Below are 17,181 nucleotides of genomic sequence, written 5' to 3'. Positions count from 1 at the left end.
CATGCAGTTTTTTTTTTTTTTTTTTTTTTTACTGTGGCATGCGGGATCTTAGATGCAGCATGTGGGATCTAGTTCCCTGACCAGGGATTGAACCCAGGCCCGCTGCATTGGGAGCATAGTGTCTTAGCCACTGGACCACCAGGGAGGTCCTCTGCACTATAGTTTCTTTTTTTTCTTTTTTTTTTTTTTTGCAGTACGCGGGCCTCTCACTGCTGTGGCCTCTCCCATTGCGGAGCACAGGCTCCAGACGCACAAGCTCAGCGGCCATGGCTCACGGGCCTAGCACCTCTGCGGCATGTGGGATCTTCCCAGACTGGGGCACGAACCTGCATCCCCTGCATCGGCAGGTGGACTCTCAACCACTGTGCCACCAGGGAAGCCCTATTTTATTTATTTTTGGCTGTGTTGGGTCTTGGCTGCTGCGCACGGGCTTTGTCTAGTTGAGGCGAGTGGAGGCTACTCTTTGTTGTGGTGCGCAGGCTTCTCATTGCGGTGGCTTCTCTTGTTGCCGAGCATTGGCTCTAGGTGCACGGGCTTCAGTAATTGTGGCACGCAGGCTCTAGAGCACAGGCTCAGTAGTTATGGCGCATGGGCTTAGTTGCTCCATGGCATGTGGGATCTTCCCAGACCAGGGCTCGAACCCATGTCCCCTGCATTGGCAGGTGGATTCTTAACTACTGCACCACCAGGGAAGCCCGATATTAAGATTTTTAAGGGTTAAAATTGTAATATATATAACTAAAGCTACTGGGATAATAAGGGAAACATTTTAGTATGCAAGGAAAGTAGGATGTGTGTTTTCAGCAAAAGAAGGTATGAGGAATGGAAATGCATTTTGTTAAGGGGAAAGAAAGTGATTTTGTCCCAAAGCTGGTTATTTTTAAATGGGAAAGAAAAATAAGGTCTAAACTAATATAGATACAGAAAGTTGTAGAAGGTTTATAGAAAGGGAACCTTGAGGAAATAATTTTGTGCATGGTCAGGCTGGGATTGGAATTGAATTGAATTAGGTAAATTAATTTTGTTATTGAGGGTGGGCTGGTGCAGGACTAGAGCTTGGTTTTCTCTCTGTATTAAGAGTACAAAGTTTTGGGCTTCCCTGGTGGTGCAGTGGTTAAGAATCCGCCTGCCAGTGCAGGGGACATGGGTTTGAGCTGTGGTCCGGGAAGATCCCACATGTTGCAGAGCAGCTAAGCCCGTGCAGCACAACTGCTGAGCCTGCACTCTAGAGCCCATGAGCCACAACCACTGAGCCCAGGTGCCACAACTACTGGAGGCCGTGTGCCCAGAGCCCGTGCTCTGCAACAAGAGAAACCACCGCAGTGAGAAGCCCGTGCACTGCAACGAAAAGAGTAGCCCCCATTCGCCGCAACTAGAGAAAGCCCGCATGCGGCAACAAAGACCCAATGGAGGCAAAATTAAATAAATCTTAAAAAAAAAAAGACTAACAAAATGTTTAAAAAAAAAAGAGAACAAAGTTTTCTTGAAATGTTGAGCTACTTTTGATAATAGATTGTAAGTTTCTTTGCCTTCTAAATGATCTGTATTTTCCTTAAAAATCTTTTATTGTCACGTTGGTTGAATGAACAAGTATTGTTTCACAGTGACCAAGGATCCTATTTGACTAAGTGTTTTAAAACCTTTTGAGGGACTTCCCTGGTGGTCCAGTGTTTAAGACTCTGAATGCACTTCCACTGCAGGGGGCATGCGTTCGATCCCTGGTCGGGGAACTAAGCTCCCGCATGCCGCATGGTGTGGCCAAATAAATAAATAAATAAATAAAAACTTTTGATATCTTTGACGAACTTTCCCAAGTCAAATTCTAAATAAAGTTCTTTTGCTCTCTAGCCACCTTTGGGATGCTTCAAAAGACCCTCAAAATATCCTGAAGAGAGATATTAAACTAATTATGTTTATTTGGTAAGTTAAATTACATGGGAAACATTGTCAAATACGTGGCCCTAACCTTTTTAGGTTATATTGTATGAGTGAATGTCATTAATACAGATATTCCAAAATTTATATGGAATTCCTAAAAATCTAATATGTTCTGGTATAATGTTATCAGTCATAATTCTAGTTATTACATAAAAATGTTGTATGTCACAGAAATATCCAAATTACTTGTTAATTGCTTTGTAACCACGCCATTTTAAGTCTTTTGTCGTTTATAGACAATCATTGCTTTACTCTGATGCTTTTATAAAATGAAGATCTTTAAGAAGATTCATAGAAAGGACTTTTTGACAAATATAAGTTTCTGATGACTTTTAGGTCATACCACTGAACTGTGTAAGAAATTACAAAACTCTGACAGAAAACTTTATGCCTTCATCCAGATCAACAAGAACACAGGGTTGAATTAACTGATAAATATGATTTATAATTTTATGACTTTTTTTCTGAAACATACTGGCTTTTAATCTTCGTTTTCCGGAAAACCTTTCCTCTTACACTAACTATGACCTACAACAAGTTGATAAAGTATACCTTTGTAAACAAAGATGAAACATTTATCTTTTTCTTTCTACCTGATCCCTCCAGGATTTGGCTTCCCCAGCTGGCTCCCATGTGGACTTGATAGCTTATTGAGACCAGATTACAACTAGCTATGCTAATTATTGTTTAAATGTGTTCTCTCTCATTGTTTTCAATTTATACCTTGTGCCTCTATCTGCCATACTATGAATTGATTACTGTTACTAGCTGAATTACTTGTATCCTTATATCCTATTTAATTTTATTTTTTATTTTATTATTATTATTTTTTGGCCACACCGTGCTGCTTGCAGGATCTTAGTTCCCTGATGAGGGATCGAACCTGTGCCCCCTGCAGTGGAAACATGGAGTCCTAACCACTGGACTACCAGGGAATTCCCCTGTCTATTTTATAAGACTGTTTTTTCTTACATTACCCAATGTATAACCAGGGCTCTGGCAAAATTAATGATGGCTAAACGTCTTGAGGCAGTTGATCATATATATAACTCTATATACAGTAATTGTAATAGTGCAGTGCTAGATCTCTAGATACAGGGAAAAACATTTCCTGGATCATAGTAGACTACTAAGACAGGTGATCCAGAGAATTTTAGGTTATCAACAGGGACTAATTCAAAAATTAGCACATTAGGGACTTCCCTGGTGGTACAGTGGTTAAGAATCCGCCTGCCAATGCAGGGGACACAGGTTCGAGCCCTGGTCCGAGAAGATCCCACATGCCGCGGGGTGGCTGGGCCCGTGTGCCACAACTACTGAGCCTGAGTACCACAGCTGCTGAGCCCACATGCCACAACTGCTGAAGCCTGAGTGCCTGGTGCCCGTGCTCCATAACAGGAGAGGCCACCACGGTGAGGGGCCCACGCACCGCAGCGGGGAGTGGCCCCTGCTCCCCTCAACTGGAGGGGGCCCACATGCAGCAGTGAAGACCCAAAACAGCCAAAAATAAATAATAAATAAGTTTATTTAAAAAGAAAAATTAGCACATTAAGTAGCCTATCAACAGAATTCCCACCTGATCTAGGAATGAGCCTAGGTCATTGGGACAAATTGGTCATGAAATGCCTCCCAAACCTTTGTCGAATTTATGACCAAGAGGAAACGCTGTGGACAAAGAATGTTGCCTGCCATTTCGGTAAACAAAGAATGTTGCCCACCATCAAGCCATCCACCACTGCAGCCTCCCCTCCACCCCCACCCCATGATGTGCCCTAAGGGGAATTCAGAATGGAGAAAAACAAGATACTGGCCCTAGAGAGTTAAGATGCATAACAAAGGAATACTTTCAATGAGCCCAGACTCTTTCCATACATAGAAAATCGCTAAAATCATTAACTTGAGATGTTTGTTTTTGTGATTAGCAGTAATCTTTTGATGTTCAACTACGTGTTTGTTTGTTTTTTCTGCAAAAACTCCTATATATCCTGGCTCCTCCCTTACCTCTTTGGAACAGTTCCTCAGAGCTATCTGTCTCCTGGGCTGTAGTCCTCAGTAAGGATACTGAATAAAACATAACTCTCAGGATTAGATGGAAGTACTGAATCAGTGTCAATTTCTTTTTTTTTTTTTTTTTCAAAATCAAAAATAGTGTTATTAATTCTGGTGTCTCCGAAGCACGAAAAAAAAAAAGAAAAAGAAACCCCCCTCCCCACATTTCAGCCCCAAGTCCAAGGCCAAGGGGCTATCAATTTCTCGATTTGATTGGTTGTGCAGTGGTTATGTGGGAGAGTATCCTCATTTAAAAAAAATAAATACTGAAGTATTAAGGAGTTATGCGTCATCATGTCTTCAAGTTGGTCTCCAATGGTTTAGAAAAAATGCACTATATATATATATGTATGTGTGTGTATATGTATATATATATATATAGAGAGAGAGAGAGAGAGAGAGAGAGAGAGAGAGAATAAGTCAATGAGCTCAACTCTTCATTTTCAAATTTAAAAATCACAATTAACAATTCAGAAATTAACAGTTAAAAAAGAACTAACTAGTAAGAGTATGTCCTTCCCACTGACTACCAAATATATGGCCTGCACTCCCTCTGGAGAACTTCATTCTTCTAGCCATAACTGCAACCAGCTAGAACAAAAGACTGGAAGAAAATCCATTTAAAGTGTCCATGGTTCTCTGCCTAACCAAACACATATCACAGATTATTCCCTCTTTCTCTGCTTGCTTGACATTTCTGGATAAAGAGGACAGAAATGGAGAGGAAGGTGCCAGTGGTTGGAGGGGGTTGACAAGAACCAAGTGAAACAAGTGCAAGCAGGTAACCCGATGTCAGGATTGGGGGAACTATCCCAATGGGGAAGCAGGTGGGGCAGGGACCGCTAACAGTGGGGAAAGATGCGCAAAAGCCAATGGCTTGAGAGGTAAGCATTTTATTCACATTTTACAGCCCTTTACAGTTTACAAAGAACTTCTGGGAAAATGGTGGACTAGACTTGTGAAACAATTCTGATTAAGAACACATAGAGATTGGGACTTCTCTGGTGGTGCAGTGGTTAAGAATCCACCTGCCAATGCAGGGGACATGGATTTGAGCCCTGGTCCAGGAAGATCCCACATGCCGTGGAGCAACTAAGCCCCTGTGCCACAACTACTGAGCCTGCGCTCCAGAGCCTGCATGCCACAACTAATGAAGCCCGCATGCCTAGAGCTAGTGCTCCACAATAAGAGAAGCCACCACAATCAGAAGCCCGTGCACTGCAATGAAGAGTAGCCCTCCGCTCACCACAACTAGAGAAAGCCCACACGCAGCAACGAAGGCCCAATGCAGCCAATAAATAAATAAATTAATTAATTAATTAAATTTTTAAAAAAAGAGCACCTAGAGATGAATAAAATACAACAAAGACAAGTTTAATGCATGACTGAACTAGGAAGCCAGAAGGAGAAATCCCAGGTGTGAGAGCCACAACAGTGACAGGGTGTGGGGGAAGCAGGTGACTGTAGACTAGGAAGTTGCATGTTAAATGCCCAGGCAGGGACAGAAGACCAGGCCCATGGTGAGGAATGGGAAGAACAGTTAAGAAACCCAAGTATTTTCACAGAAAAAGAGAAGCTTGTCAAATTAACTTACAAAATGCACAGGCAGATAATATACCATGAGTCAGCAAATGCAAAAACAGAAAGTAGAATTTCAAGGAGAACTGGCAAATCCACAGCCAGAGTGGAAGGTTTTTAACATTCACTGTCACTAAGTAAAACAGAAAAGAGGAGCAATATAAAATATTTGAACAGGACTTCCCTTGTGGTGCAGTGGTTAAGAATCTGCCTGCCAATGCAGGGGACACGGGTTTGAGCCCTGGTCCAGAAGATCCCACATGCTGCGGAGCTACTAAGCCTGTGCGCCACAACTACTAAGCCTGCGCTCTAGAGCCCGCAAGCTGCAACTACTGAGCCCACGTGCCGCAACTACTGAAGCCTGCATGCCTAGAGCCCATGCTCCACAACAAGAGAAGCCACCACAATGAGAAGCCCGCACGCCACAATCAAGAGTACCCCCCGTTCGCCACAACTAGAGAAAGCCCACGCACAGCAATGAAGACCCAACGCAGCCAAAAATAAAAAAAAATTAAAAATAAATAAAAATTTTTAAAAATCAGGCAAAAAACACCCAATGCAGAAAAAAAAAATGAATGAGATACACAACATTGTAAATTAATTCTACTTCAAGTTTTAAAAATAATGAGATGTGTTCAACTCAAGTTAGCAGAAGGTGGGAAATTTTTTTAAACAGCAAAAACTTAATAAAACTGACTCAAGAAGAAATAGAGTTTAGTGCAAACCATCTCATCACCTCCTTGGCTCTTCACGGCATCCCTGTGAGGAAATGTCACGGTTGCAGTCGTGTCGATGAATGTACCACTGCTTGAGGAAGTTAAGAAAGTAGCGGAGTCTGCACCTAAAAGCGGGTCTTTCAGATCCACTTTGATGTTCTCCCTATTTTCAGGTTGCACTCTTCTCATCAGGAACTGTCATGTCTGGGAGATGGAGCCTTGCGCTCAGACAAGAGTGGTCCCCAGAGGAAGGAGGGCCACCTGCCTGGCTCCTGAGTCTGTTCCCACCTTTTGCGCTGCCTGCCCCCGCTTCCTGGGCCCTTGCTCCTCTTGCGTGGAAACCACAGGTGGACTGACGTCTGAACAGAAGGCACTGCAGAAGACAAACATATGAAGGAGCAGAGGGAGGCACTCTTAACTTTTTTTCTTTTTTTTTGCCATACGCGGGCCGCTCACTGTTGCGGCCTCTCCCGTTGCAGAGCACAGGCTTCAGACGCTCAGTCTCAGTGGCCGTGGCTCACAGGCCCAGCCGCCCCGCGGCATGTGGGATCTTCCCGGACCAGGGCACGAACCCGCGTCCCCTGCATCGGCAGACAGACTCTCAACCACTGTGCCACCAGGGAAGCCCAGGGAGGCATTCTTGTTAGAGGACGCTCTTGTCCTCCAAACACGCTCCTGTATCTGTTGCCATGCAGCTCAGCACTTAATATTCTCCTGTTCATAAATGTATCCATCTATTTAATTCTTGTGTCATCATCTCAACTGCAAAGCTTTGTTGGCTGAGCCCGGAATTGGCTTTTCATCATTTGTTTCTACTTCTGGGAAGGTAAAAACTGCCCTGGATGGACTTCCCTGGTGGCGCAGTGGTTAAGAATCCACCTGCCAATGCAGGGGACACGGGTTTGAGCCCTGGTCCGGGAAGATCCCACATGCCGCGGAGCAACTAAGCCCGTGTGCCACAACTACAGAGCCTGCGCTCTAGAGCCCGCGAGCCACAGCTACTGAGCCCACGTGCCACAACTCCTGAAGCCCATGTTCCTAGAGCCTGTGCTCCGCAACAAGAGAAGCCACCACAATGAGAAGCCCGCGCACCTCAGCGAAGAGTAGCCCCTGCTCGCCACAACTAGAGAAAGCCTGCGCGCAGCAACGGAGACCAACGCAGCCAAAGATCAATCAATTAATTAATTAATTGATTTAAAAAATCAGTCCCTCATGTCTTTTTATCACTCTCTGCCTATTCTTGGTGTATGCAGCCATCTATCGGCAGCCCGTTGGGCCTGCGGAGCCTGGAATAAAATCTCCCTTTCATTCTCCATGGGATCCTCTGGCAGAAGGCCCTCCTGGGGTGCAGTCAGCACCTAGCAGGGTTTCTCTTAGTTCTTCCTTCCCTGTCCTGTTTTTCCCTTGTGGCATCACAGCCTCTCCCCTCGTTGATTGCCCGGAGGCCTATGTGTATGTCCCTTTGCAGAGAGCTGCATGCCTCTTCCCAGGGTAAATCCCTTGGGTTGATCGTCCAGGAGGATTTCTGGCAGCTCTGAATGTCCCACTTGTCCCCGAGATCTAACTGAGGGCGGGGCAGCTGCCAGCCCCTCTCCCCCCAGCCCGCCCCCCCCCACTGCTCCCGTTCTCTCCTGGTCCCCCACTCTGCTTGGAATTCCACAGATGGCTCTGGAGCGAACCCCTCTGATGCACTGTCACGTTTCCCTCCCCACTGGGGGAGGCAACGGGGCTTGACCCCCCCCCCCCCCAGCCCCCCCCCCCCCCCCAGCTTGAGGAGGCTGCATCGTGTGGCCACCTTTCTCTCCTGCTCATGTGATACCTTTGCCATTGTCCTTGCTTCTTCCTCTCAACAGTACGAGACTGAAGGACCCAGGGTTATTATTTCAATTTAGAACACAGGAGAGGCTCAGAGGTTAAACACCTTGACCCAAGTCCCATGGATATGCTTTCATGGTCCCTCATCTAGAGCCTCTGAGGCCTTAGGACACTTGCAATTTTGTATCTTACTTCCCCAAATAGGACTGCTGTGCCCACCACTCTGTCCTCAGTGCCTTGCCCCACTACCTGGTACACAGTAGATGCTCAATAAATGTTTGAAATTGTTAAATAAATGGATGAGTTGGAGAAAGAACATTCATTCATTCATTCATTTGTTCATTCAACAGTGGCTTGAGTGACCCTTTGATGGGTCCTGGGGATAAAAGATGAATAAGATACCATCGCCACCCTTGAAGAAATCAGTCTTGTGGGGAAGATAAACTTGTAAATAAAAAGTTACAACACAATGCATAGAGTGCAGAAATGGAGGAATGTCTCATGTGCTATATGAGAGAACAGAGGGTGTAGACTCTGCCTAGAGAGTCAGGAAGGCTCCAGGTAGGAAGGGACATGAAAGATGAGAGGCTGTGCATTTGCTGGAGTGTCGGGGGTGAGCAGGGTGAGGGCAAGGCATTCCTAGAGCCGGGGGTGACAGTGAGTCCTGCAGGGACCCAACATGCTCAGGGGTGGCCTGGGGGAGCACTGTGTGGGCAGAACTTGAAGGCAGGCTCTTGGGCCTTTCCCTTCAGCACATAGAAGTCGGAGATCTCCCACGTGTATCCCCCAGCCTCTGGGTCCAGGAGGGTTGTACCTGGGCCCAGTCTGGGGTACAGGGACCACTACCCCCTGTCATTCTCGTTTCATGACCGGCTGCCAGAAAAACCTCTTCTGACAACGAGTTCCATATCTGAGCCAATTGGAAACAATCTTATGAGATTTCTTGAGCCAAAAGCTCAACTATAAGCTATCTAAGTCCATTCCGTCTGCTCTTTCATCTTGTGATTCCACCCAACACATCATCAAGTCAGCGGGGCGCAGCTGTCCTCAAGCGATCTCGGGGGGTCTCCCTTATGCTGTTTCTCTTGTTTATTCTCCTCTTTCCCAGGGATTTAGCATAGGTTTATCTGACTTTCAGTTCCAGATGACTTTGCCTTTTCCATTTGTTGCTGTGTTTGAGTTGTAGGTGAGATATTCGAGTGCACATGTGTACACAAAAGGCAGGGCGTCAGTACTCTCGGGGGCCAAGGTGGGCTGTGGGCTTCACCTGAGACGCGAAGGAACTAGGGTTGTTTATAAGTAAGGACCAGAGGGAAAGGTCAATGTAATTTTTGTGTGGGGAGCAGCAAGTAGTCGCAGGTAATAACTTAGGGGCTCACTGGTTGGGATATTTCAGTTATGCCTGTAATGGAAGAGGGTTCCATATTGCAGTGACAAATAGTGACATCAGCTTAGTGGAGAAAGGCAGACCACTGTACCTCTACAGTTGGAATAATCTAAAAATAGGAATCTAGTAATTTTGACCTAAACCTGACTTCGTGGATTTACTTTTTATGCTACCCATACACACAAACACACACTGTGCTCACCACAGAGGACTCCTGGATCCCTCCTCTGCTGTTTTTACATCAATTTTATTCTTACTTGTGTCTTTACAGAAAATGGCACAGAAATCACGGGTTTCGAATACCTAGAAGTTATTACAGTTCCATATTTCAAACACTTCAATATCAAGTTTCTTTCTTCTGATTCTATGTACATTATTTACACACCAGGGACTACAGTCTAACACTTCAAACCAACGGGAGACAAAGACAGGAAGAACTGGGGGGAAGGTCCGTGGACGGAATGAAGAAATCAACTTTTGATATGGAATTAAAATCCCAACTCACTGACTCAGGCCTTTCTCTTGCAAGGGATCCCCTGCAAGGGTGGGTGGGACAGTAGAGGGAAATGCCATGGGGGTGAGGGGGACATGTGCCTGGCCTGGGGGTGGAAGGGGCAGCTGCAGAGAGGCCATCAGTATGGACAGGTCCTCCCATCAGCAGACAGAAAGAAGCCCCGTCCCCTATTCCTACCCCATCACTGTCTGACTCTAGAGAACATGCACCACGCCTCACACCCAGCGGGAAGGTATGCGTGCCTGTAGCTTAGTTTGGGTCTAACACTGGCTCCTCCCTTGCTCTCCTTCTAGCCTTTTCTCATACTCTTCTTGTGATCAACTGTGACAGCTATTTATAGCCCCAGGCCCACTCCAGGAATGGCCTGGATCAAGTTGAGTCAAGATCTGTGGTTTCCTACGTGTTCATTTTACAGCTCAATTGGGTTGCTCCAAGGCAGGGCACATGTGAACCAGTAATTTGCAAGAATCTCTAGGGGAAGGATGCCTTGCACAGCAAGTCAGGGTCACAAGCAGCATACTGGGGGGTGGAGGGGGCGGTCAGGATGCTCCAGAAACACATACCCAAGGGCCCTGGGTGGAGGATTTGGCTTCCCAAAGGTGCAGTGAGTCACAGCAGCTGTGAGAGGTGCCCCCTGGATGCAGGGCAGACCCTGGCCTCACTGCAGGTACTGTACACTGCCCCCTGCGGCACTGGCACCTGTGTGGGGAGGAACGGTGGGACCGGCTGGGTGTGGAGGGTGGGTTTCTGAGTCTGACTGTGGAGGGCAGGACTTGAAGGCTGGCCGAGGGGCCCAGGCTGAGACTTTCCAAGTTGAATTTGGAATCTGGGCCCCAGCGCCAGGGCCCGGCAGGGGTTGTGCCTGGGCCTTCAGGACAGTACATCATCCACACTGAGGAAGGAGCAGGCAGGGGAGCAGAGTTTCGCTGGGGGCTGGGGCGCTCAGGACACCGGCACTGGAGTGCAGGTCCTCCATCCTTGTCGCCACTGTGGCGGCCAGTGTGTTTGCAGCAGCAGTCTTTGGGTCTGGGCAGAGCACAGTCCACAGGGGGTGTGGCGCTGGGAAGGAGGGCGCTATTGAGCAAGAGAACAGAGAGTAAGGGGTGGATTCGGACACGGAGAGCCGCCAAAGGATTGAGTTGAAAGCAGCTTGAGGGGGTGTTCTGGGGCGGCAAGAAGGCTTCTGAGGCAGGTCTGTTAGTTGGAGGAGGAGGGTGCTGGCCAGGTCAGGACTAGGTAGGGATGTCTCAGCGTGGCCCAAAGCCTCAGCCAGGGCTGAGTTGTGCCTGAAGTCCCCTGGGGGTCACAGAGGGCCTGTGGGGTGGGGGAGGGTGGCTGAGAGCAGGCCTGGGCCCCGCCTCTGAAAACACCTCCCAGCACCACAGGCCCCAGGCAGAGCCGAGCAGAGTCCCGGGGCTCCGGTGTCTGCGCGCCCTTGCCTACGCCATATCCTCGAGGTGCGGCGGACTCAGCTTCTCCGCTGGCCTGTCTTCGTCCGGAGCCTCCTCCCGCTCCGGCTCCTCGTCGTTCCGGGCCAGGCTGTCGGGCCCGGACACAGTCCCCAGCACTTTGGTGCTGTGCTCCTGCGCTCTGGCTCGGAGCGCGGCGATGCTGTTCTCCCTCAGTTCCTCCTGGGACATGGCGGCCGGGGCGTCGGGAGCCCGCTCCTCCGGCTCTATCTTGTCGAGCTTGGGCAGGGCCTGACGCTCCGCCTCGGGCTTCCTCCCCGACTCGGCTGCCGCCTCCAGCGACTTTTTGTGCATCCCTAAAAAGAATTGTTGGTATTCGGGTTTAGAAAAGCGCCTGGGAAAGCCATCTTGAACTGAAAACGGCAAAGATAGAGAGAGGCCAGAATTAAGGACGAGCAGAAAGGCTTACTTCATACACCGCAGTCACGCGAGTCCCAGGGGTCGGGGTCGGGGCCGGGGCAGCGGGAGGGGGGCCGGGGATGAGGCTGCGGACCAGCAGCGGGGCACCAGGCCTGCAGAGGGCTTCTCCCAGCCAAGTCCCAGGGCACCTGGCCCCCGGGAGTCCTGTCTGTCCCTTCCCGAGCAGAGCACTTGCTCCCCGAGCCCTCCCTTTTGGGATTCCAGATCTCAGAACTCCAAGATAAGCTGGCGCTGCTGTCAGACACAAGTCCAGATGGCAGGTGGAGGAGGATGACAGGTGGAGAGATTTAGGGCGGAGAAGTCCTTAGGGCAAGGCCAGAATGGTGGCCAAAGAGACCTAGAGGTGTTTCATTCACCACAACCCCAGCTCCAGGCAAGGGAAGAGGAGGATACACACCCTGGGGCAATAGCCACCCCCTGCTCACACGACAAAAGAACTCACAGGGGGGATCCGTCCAGGATGAGAGTCCTAGGCTCCCAGTAGGTGGGTGCGAGGGACAGACACCAAGCCCTGGGCGCAGCTTGCCCTCTGAGCCCCCCAAGGGAGACCAGGATACTGGCTCTGGAGGGCCTCTCTCCCGCCAGGCTGTTGTGGCCAGGTGTCCCTGCTCCAGGGCTCTGTCCCCTCCTCCAGGGAGCCCGCTCCCCTCACCACGTGGGCAGGGCCCCAGGGAGAGTGCAGGCTCTTACCCAGCAGCCACGGGGCGCAGGAGTCCATGATGCCATCCTTGGCGGACTTGAGGATGGACTCCGGCAGGGGGATGGAGTGGCGCACCATGGCCCCGTAGAGGCCATACTCCGCCATGACGCTGCTCCGGCCCCAGCACTTCTCCCGCTTCCTCCACTTGGCTCTTCGGTTCTGGAACCAGACCTGTAAGTGCAGACGAACAGGTCAGGGGCGTCCTCCACCAGGCAGAGGCCAGGTCCCTACCCCACTGTGTCTGCCTGGAGTTAAGGGACCCGCCTCTTTGATTGCCAACGGCCCCATTCCCCTGTGACTTCGCTTTCTCCAGCAGGGCATCCTTACTTAAGCTCACCTACCCCGAAGTACCCCTGGGGTTCCTCCAGGCTCAGCGTGTCCAGAATGAGACACAAGTCCTGTGAGAACATGATGGGCAAAATGTTTTTTTTTTTTTTTTTTTTTAAATCAAAGCAGTTTAAGGTGATGGAATAGGGACACCTCCTAGACAGGGTCTAGCAGATGGGCAGTTCCCCATGTGGTCCTCAGTTTGCAGCCAAGAAGCTCGACCCTCATAGCTCTCTTGCAAGTGTTCACACCTCCAGCATACAAACAGAATCCCTTTTCTGGCTCGTAGAGGACAAAGTCCTTTCCAGTGCCTTTAGTTCAGGGCTCTGTCTCCACCAGAACTGCAGAGGCCAGAGCAGTCCTGGCAGGCAAGGTCAGTGTGGACTCAGGCAGCACAGGGCTTTTCATCCAGGTGTCAGGAAGCCTGGGAATGGCTGCAAAGCAGGGCAGGGGACACTCCCAAGAGGCCTGAGTCAGCCTCCCTTCTCTGCCCTGTCCTGGCGAAGTCCTGCCCCGCCATGGTGTCCTCCATTCACCCACTGTGCACAATTTTGGACCTAACTCGGAATGACATCTGGGGGAGCTGGGCAGCCATCCTTCAGTCAGGGAAGGAAGACAAAATGCTTCTGGTGTGAGGAGCACATGAAGGTAAGGACCTAGGAGAGTGCGGTAGGGGACACTCTAGGGGATGCTTCTCTGGCCCCAAAGCTGACTGGTGCGGGGTCTGAAAGAGCATGGGGTGGGCTGGGGGTATCCGCAACACTCCAGCCTGATTTTGGGAGGAGATCCTTGGGTCCCTTTCATGCATGGAGGAGGGGGGAATTTCTTGGTCCCCCCAAGCATTTTTCCTGAGGCTTCCTGCAGCTGGCCAGAGCCAGGGACAGCTGCACTGTCCCTCAAGCAGGTGAGAGGCCCGCGGCAGACCGGGGGTCTCTGGAAGGACCCCAGGCCCGCCAGCCCGCTCTGGTCCCCTCACAGCCCCTCCAGGCCCTAACCCCGGCGGCGGCGAGCTACCCAAGCGCCCCGGGATGTGGGGGGATGGGAGGAGGGCAGAGGCGGGTTCGGGGAGAATCTATTAGTTTCCTGGGCGATTTCCATTCCCTCACCTCCAGGTCCCCGAGGCCCGCCAGCCCGCTCTGGTCCCCTCACAGCCCCTCCAGGCCCTAACCCCGGCGGCGGCGAGCTACCCAAGCGCCCCGGGATGTGGGGGGATGGGAGGAGGGCAGAGGCGGGTTCGGGGAGAATCTATTAGTTTCCTGGGCGATTTCCATTCCCTCACCTCGGCCAGGTCCCCGCCCTTCCCTCCGGGCCCCCTCCCCCGCCCCCGGCGGCGGAGGTTTCAGCTTTTGATGAAAAATTGCTCCAGCTCTATTCAGGAGGCGGCAAAAGAAGAGTCACCCCCAGGGGCAGCCCTGGGCTGATTGAAAAATAAGTTAATTTCTGTTTGAATCGATGGGCCTCAAGCACTGAAATATCACGGGAAATTAAAGCGGCTGCTCTCTCGGGAGCCGCGGCATTGACCCGCACTAATTAATGCTGGGGAGGCAGAGCGAGCCGCGCCGCAAGCCGCTGCCCCTCCCCGGGGGACCCCAAACGCTTCTCATTTAACTAATTAGACAGGGAAAATTGGGTGTTAATTTGTTTAGGATTTTTTCCCCTCTTCCCCCACGGCAGCTCCCTCCCCGGCCCGCTCCCCACGCGGGGGCGCGGGAAATGAATGCGGGGCTCGCCGGCAGATGGCTGCCCCGGTCACTCTGCAATCTTCTCCGACTTGATTGCTTGATTAGGTCGTTAGCACATTAAAAAAAAAAAATTGCTTGCCGTCTGGCGCTGGCGTGATGAGTGGGACGCGCGGCAGCGCCTGGGTAATTTATCTTTTTATACGGCAAAGAATTTGATTTCAATCTGCAGATATATGGGGAGCCTTTGACACCTGTTTAACTTCGCGCTGCTGACAGCTTAACCCTTTGCTGCCTCGGCCGCGGGGAGGCCTCGGCGGGGGCTGAGTCCGCGCGCCCCTGCGGTTCCCGCCGCCCCCGCCAGGTGGCGGAGTGAGCTCCCTGGCAGCTCCCGACAGCTCCGAGTCTGCAGTGGAGCGCGGCCGGCCACATCCAGCAGGGGGCGCCCCGGCCGCACCCCCAAGGCGCCCAGAGCCCCGCGGTCACAGACTTTCTGCGGGGCTGCTTCCAGGCCGCACGGTCCTCGCACACCTTTAAGTTGACCCAAATGTGTGTAACCTGTTTTGGCATTTCTTCGTTTGTAAATAACTAGGAACCTCTAAAAATGGGAGAGATGCGGCCTCAGACAACCCGGGCCTCTCAATCCTCACACTGACCCGCGCCCGCGCTGTTAGAAAACGATCGCTCGTCCCTCCCTGGGCGGCGCCGCCTCCGGTGAGCCGCACCGTTGCCACCACCGGGTTTAGCACCTGCCGTCCCTGCTGGAGAGCTGCGGAGCTAATGCAAGGCCTCCCTCTGGTCTAGACCCACACCGCACTCAGCGAACCTGGCCAAGGAACGGGTTTATGTAATTTGAAGGCTACTAGACGGCTGCGCTCCGTGCACTAAAGAGCGGAAAGCGGTGCACCATGCGAGTTCGGGCTAACTCGGCCATCGGCCTGGCCTGGCTCTGCGGTGTGTTTAGATCTGTCCCCTGCGGCCCTGTCTGTCCTGCAGGCCCTCTGCCCTACCCAAAGCCTGAAGTTTGTCTGAGACCTCTGTCCTGTTCTATCTTCCTTCCCGTCAGCACTTGGTCGCCCTCTACAAGTACTCGTCTCAAGCTTTTTTGCACAGAGGAAAAATCTAAAAGGACTAAAGCCACAGAAAGGTGTAAGTGACTTCTGGTTTCATCCACCTCACAGAGAAGACAGCAAAGAATGAACCCCTTGGCGACGGAATTCTAAGGTGGAATTCCATGTCTGACCACAGAGGGTTGGGAAGGCTATCTTTATGAATCTAAGTAAGCCATCTGCCTCCTGGGCAGGAGATGACCTTCCTGCTTGAATACGGTGCATTACAAAACAACAAGACCACAAGCCCTTAACTGGAACCCACTGGGACCAGACTCCAGAATGTTTTGGATTTTAGAAAAAATATGTGATGCATATACTACATGTTATGTAACATCCTGCAGCAGCAGCAGTAGTACCCCCATAGTCAAACCAGCTTTGATTTCTGCAGCAAAACATACACATATTCATAAGGGACAAATAAAGAGCATGAGGTCAGATCTGGTTTTTGCCAAGAATGAGTTCTGTTGACAAACTGATGAAAGAAGTGTCTGTTTTCAGTACGGTTTAGAGTCAGGTATTCTGGGGACTTCCCTGGTGGTCCAGTGGTTAAGACTCCAAGCTCCCAATGCAGGGGGCGAGGGTTCAAGCCCTGATGGGGAACTAAGATCCCACATACTGCATGGCACAGCAAAAAAATACATAAAAATAAATAGAATCAGGTATTCTGGAGAAGGGATTGTGGAGTAAACAAAAGCAGAGATGCTCATTACCACTCCCACTCCCTCCACCCCCCCGCCCAAGTGTGGGTGCCTGGAAAGCTTCATTGCCCTGGCTTCCCCAGGATTCCATGAGCTTGAGAGGGGGGCAGGGCTCTCAGATGGAAACAGCATCTTTCTTGGAACACTGAAGAAGGGGGTGCAGACTTGGGATTCAGATCATCTCTGGGGCCTGTAAACAGAACTGTTTTCCTCAGTCTCCTAATTTGGACAAATGAATAACTGGTCTGCAGATCAGACTTTGCCCACAGATGCTCCAAGGGGAGTTGGTGCCAGCTGGTCGCTCAAACCAGGAGTCATCCAGACCCTTGGTTATGGGCTCCTGGAATGCCTGGCTCTTTGAAGACCAGATGCTGCTCCCGTTTATGGAGGAAACCTGGACAGCCAAAACAATTTCTTTGTAGGACAGCTGGCAGGGAAGCTGTGGCATTGGTGCCTTGGAGGCAAGAGGACAAGGAATTAGAATTAACCCTAACCACTCTTCAATTTGCCTTTCTCTTCCCTTCCTGGAAGCAACCAGCATGTGTGCAGAACTTAAACATTTGCAAGAAGCACTGAAAGCAGCCAGTCCTGAACTGGAATTCCCCACTGTGGCAAAAAATTTCTGTGTGATCCTGGGCAAGTTATTTGCTCTCTCTCAGTCTCAGTCCCTTCAGGCATAAAATAAGAATACCAAAAAAAAAAAAAAAAAAAAAAAAAAAAAAAATTTATATGTGTCCGTAAGAGAATCAAGCATGTGTAGAGCGACATAAACGCAGCAG

The 17,181-nt window shown here is 50.3% G+C and overlaps 1 protein-coding gene across 1 annotated transcript in view; it reads right to left on the bottom strand.

Moving 5' to 3' along the window:
• Nucleotides 1-11,436: 11,436 nt before the first annotated feature.
• Nucleotides 11,437-17,181, bottom strand: part of VSX2 (visual system homeobox 2) — a 19,103-nt gene continuing 13,358 nt past the window's right edge. Inside the window, exons 4-5 of the mRNA XM_007459728.1 lie at nucleotides 12,577-12,757; nucleotides 11,437-11,762 (exon numbers count right to left, since the gene is read on the bottom strand). Of these exons, the coding sequence (XP_007459790.1) occupies nucleotides 11,437-11,762; nucleotides 12,577-12,757 (507 nt within the window). The remainder of the gene's footprint in view (nucleotides 11,763-12,576; nucleotides 12,758-17,181) is intronic.

Source organism: Lipotes vexillifer, unplaced genomic scaffold (genome assembly GCF_000442215.2).
Source record: "Lipotes vexillifer unplaced genomic scaffold, Lipotes_vexillifer_v1.1 scaffold39, whole genome shotgun sequence".
NCBI classification, from domain to species: Eukaryota; Metazoa; Chordata; class Mammalia; order Artiodactyla; family Lipotidae; genus Lipotes; species Lipotes vexillifer.
The sequence above is the reverse complement of the archived record's forward strand: the minus strand, read 5'-3'. Positions and strand labels throughout refer to the sequence as shown.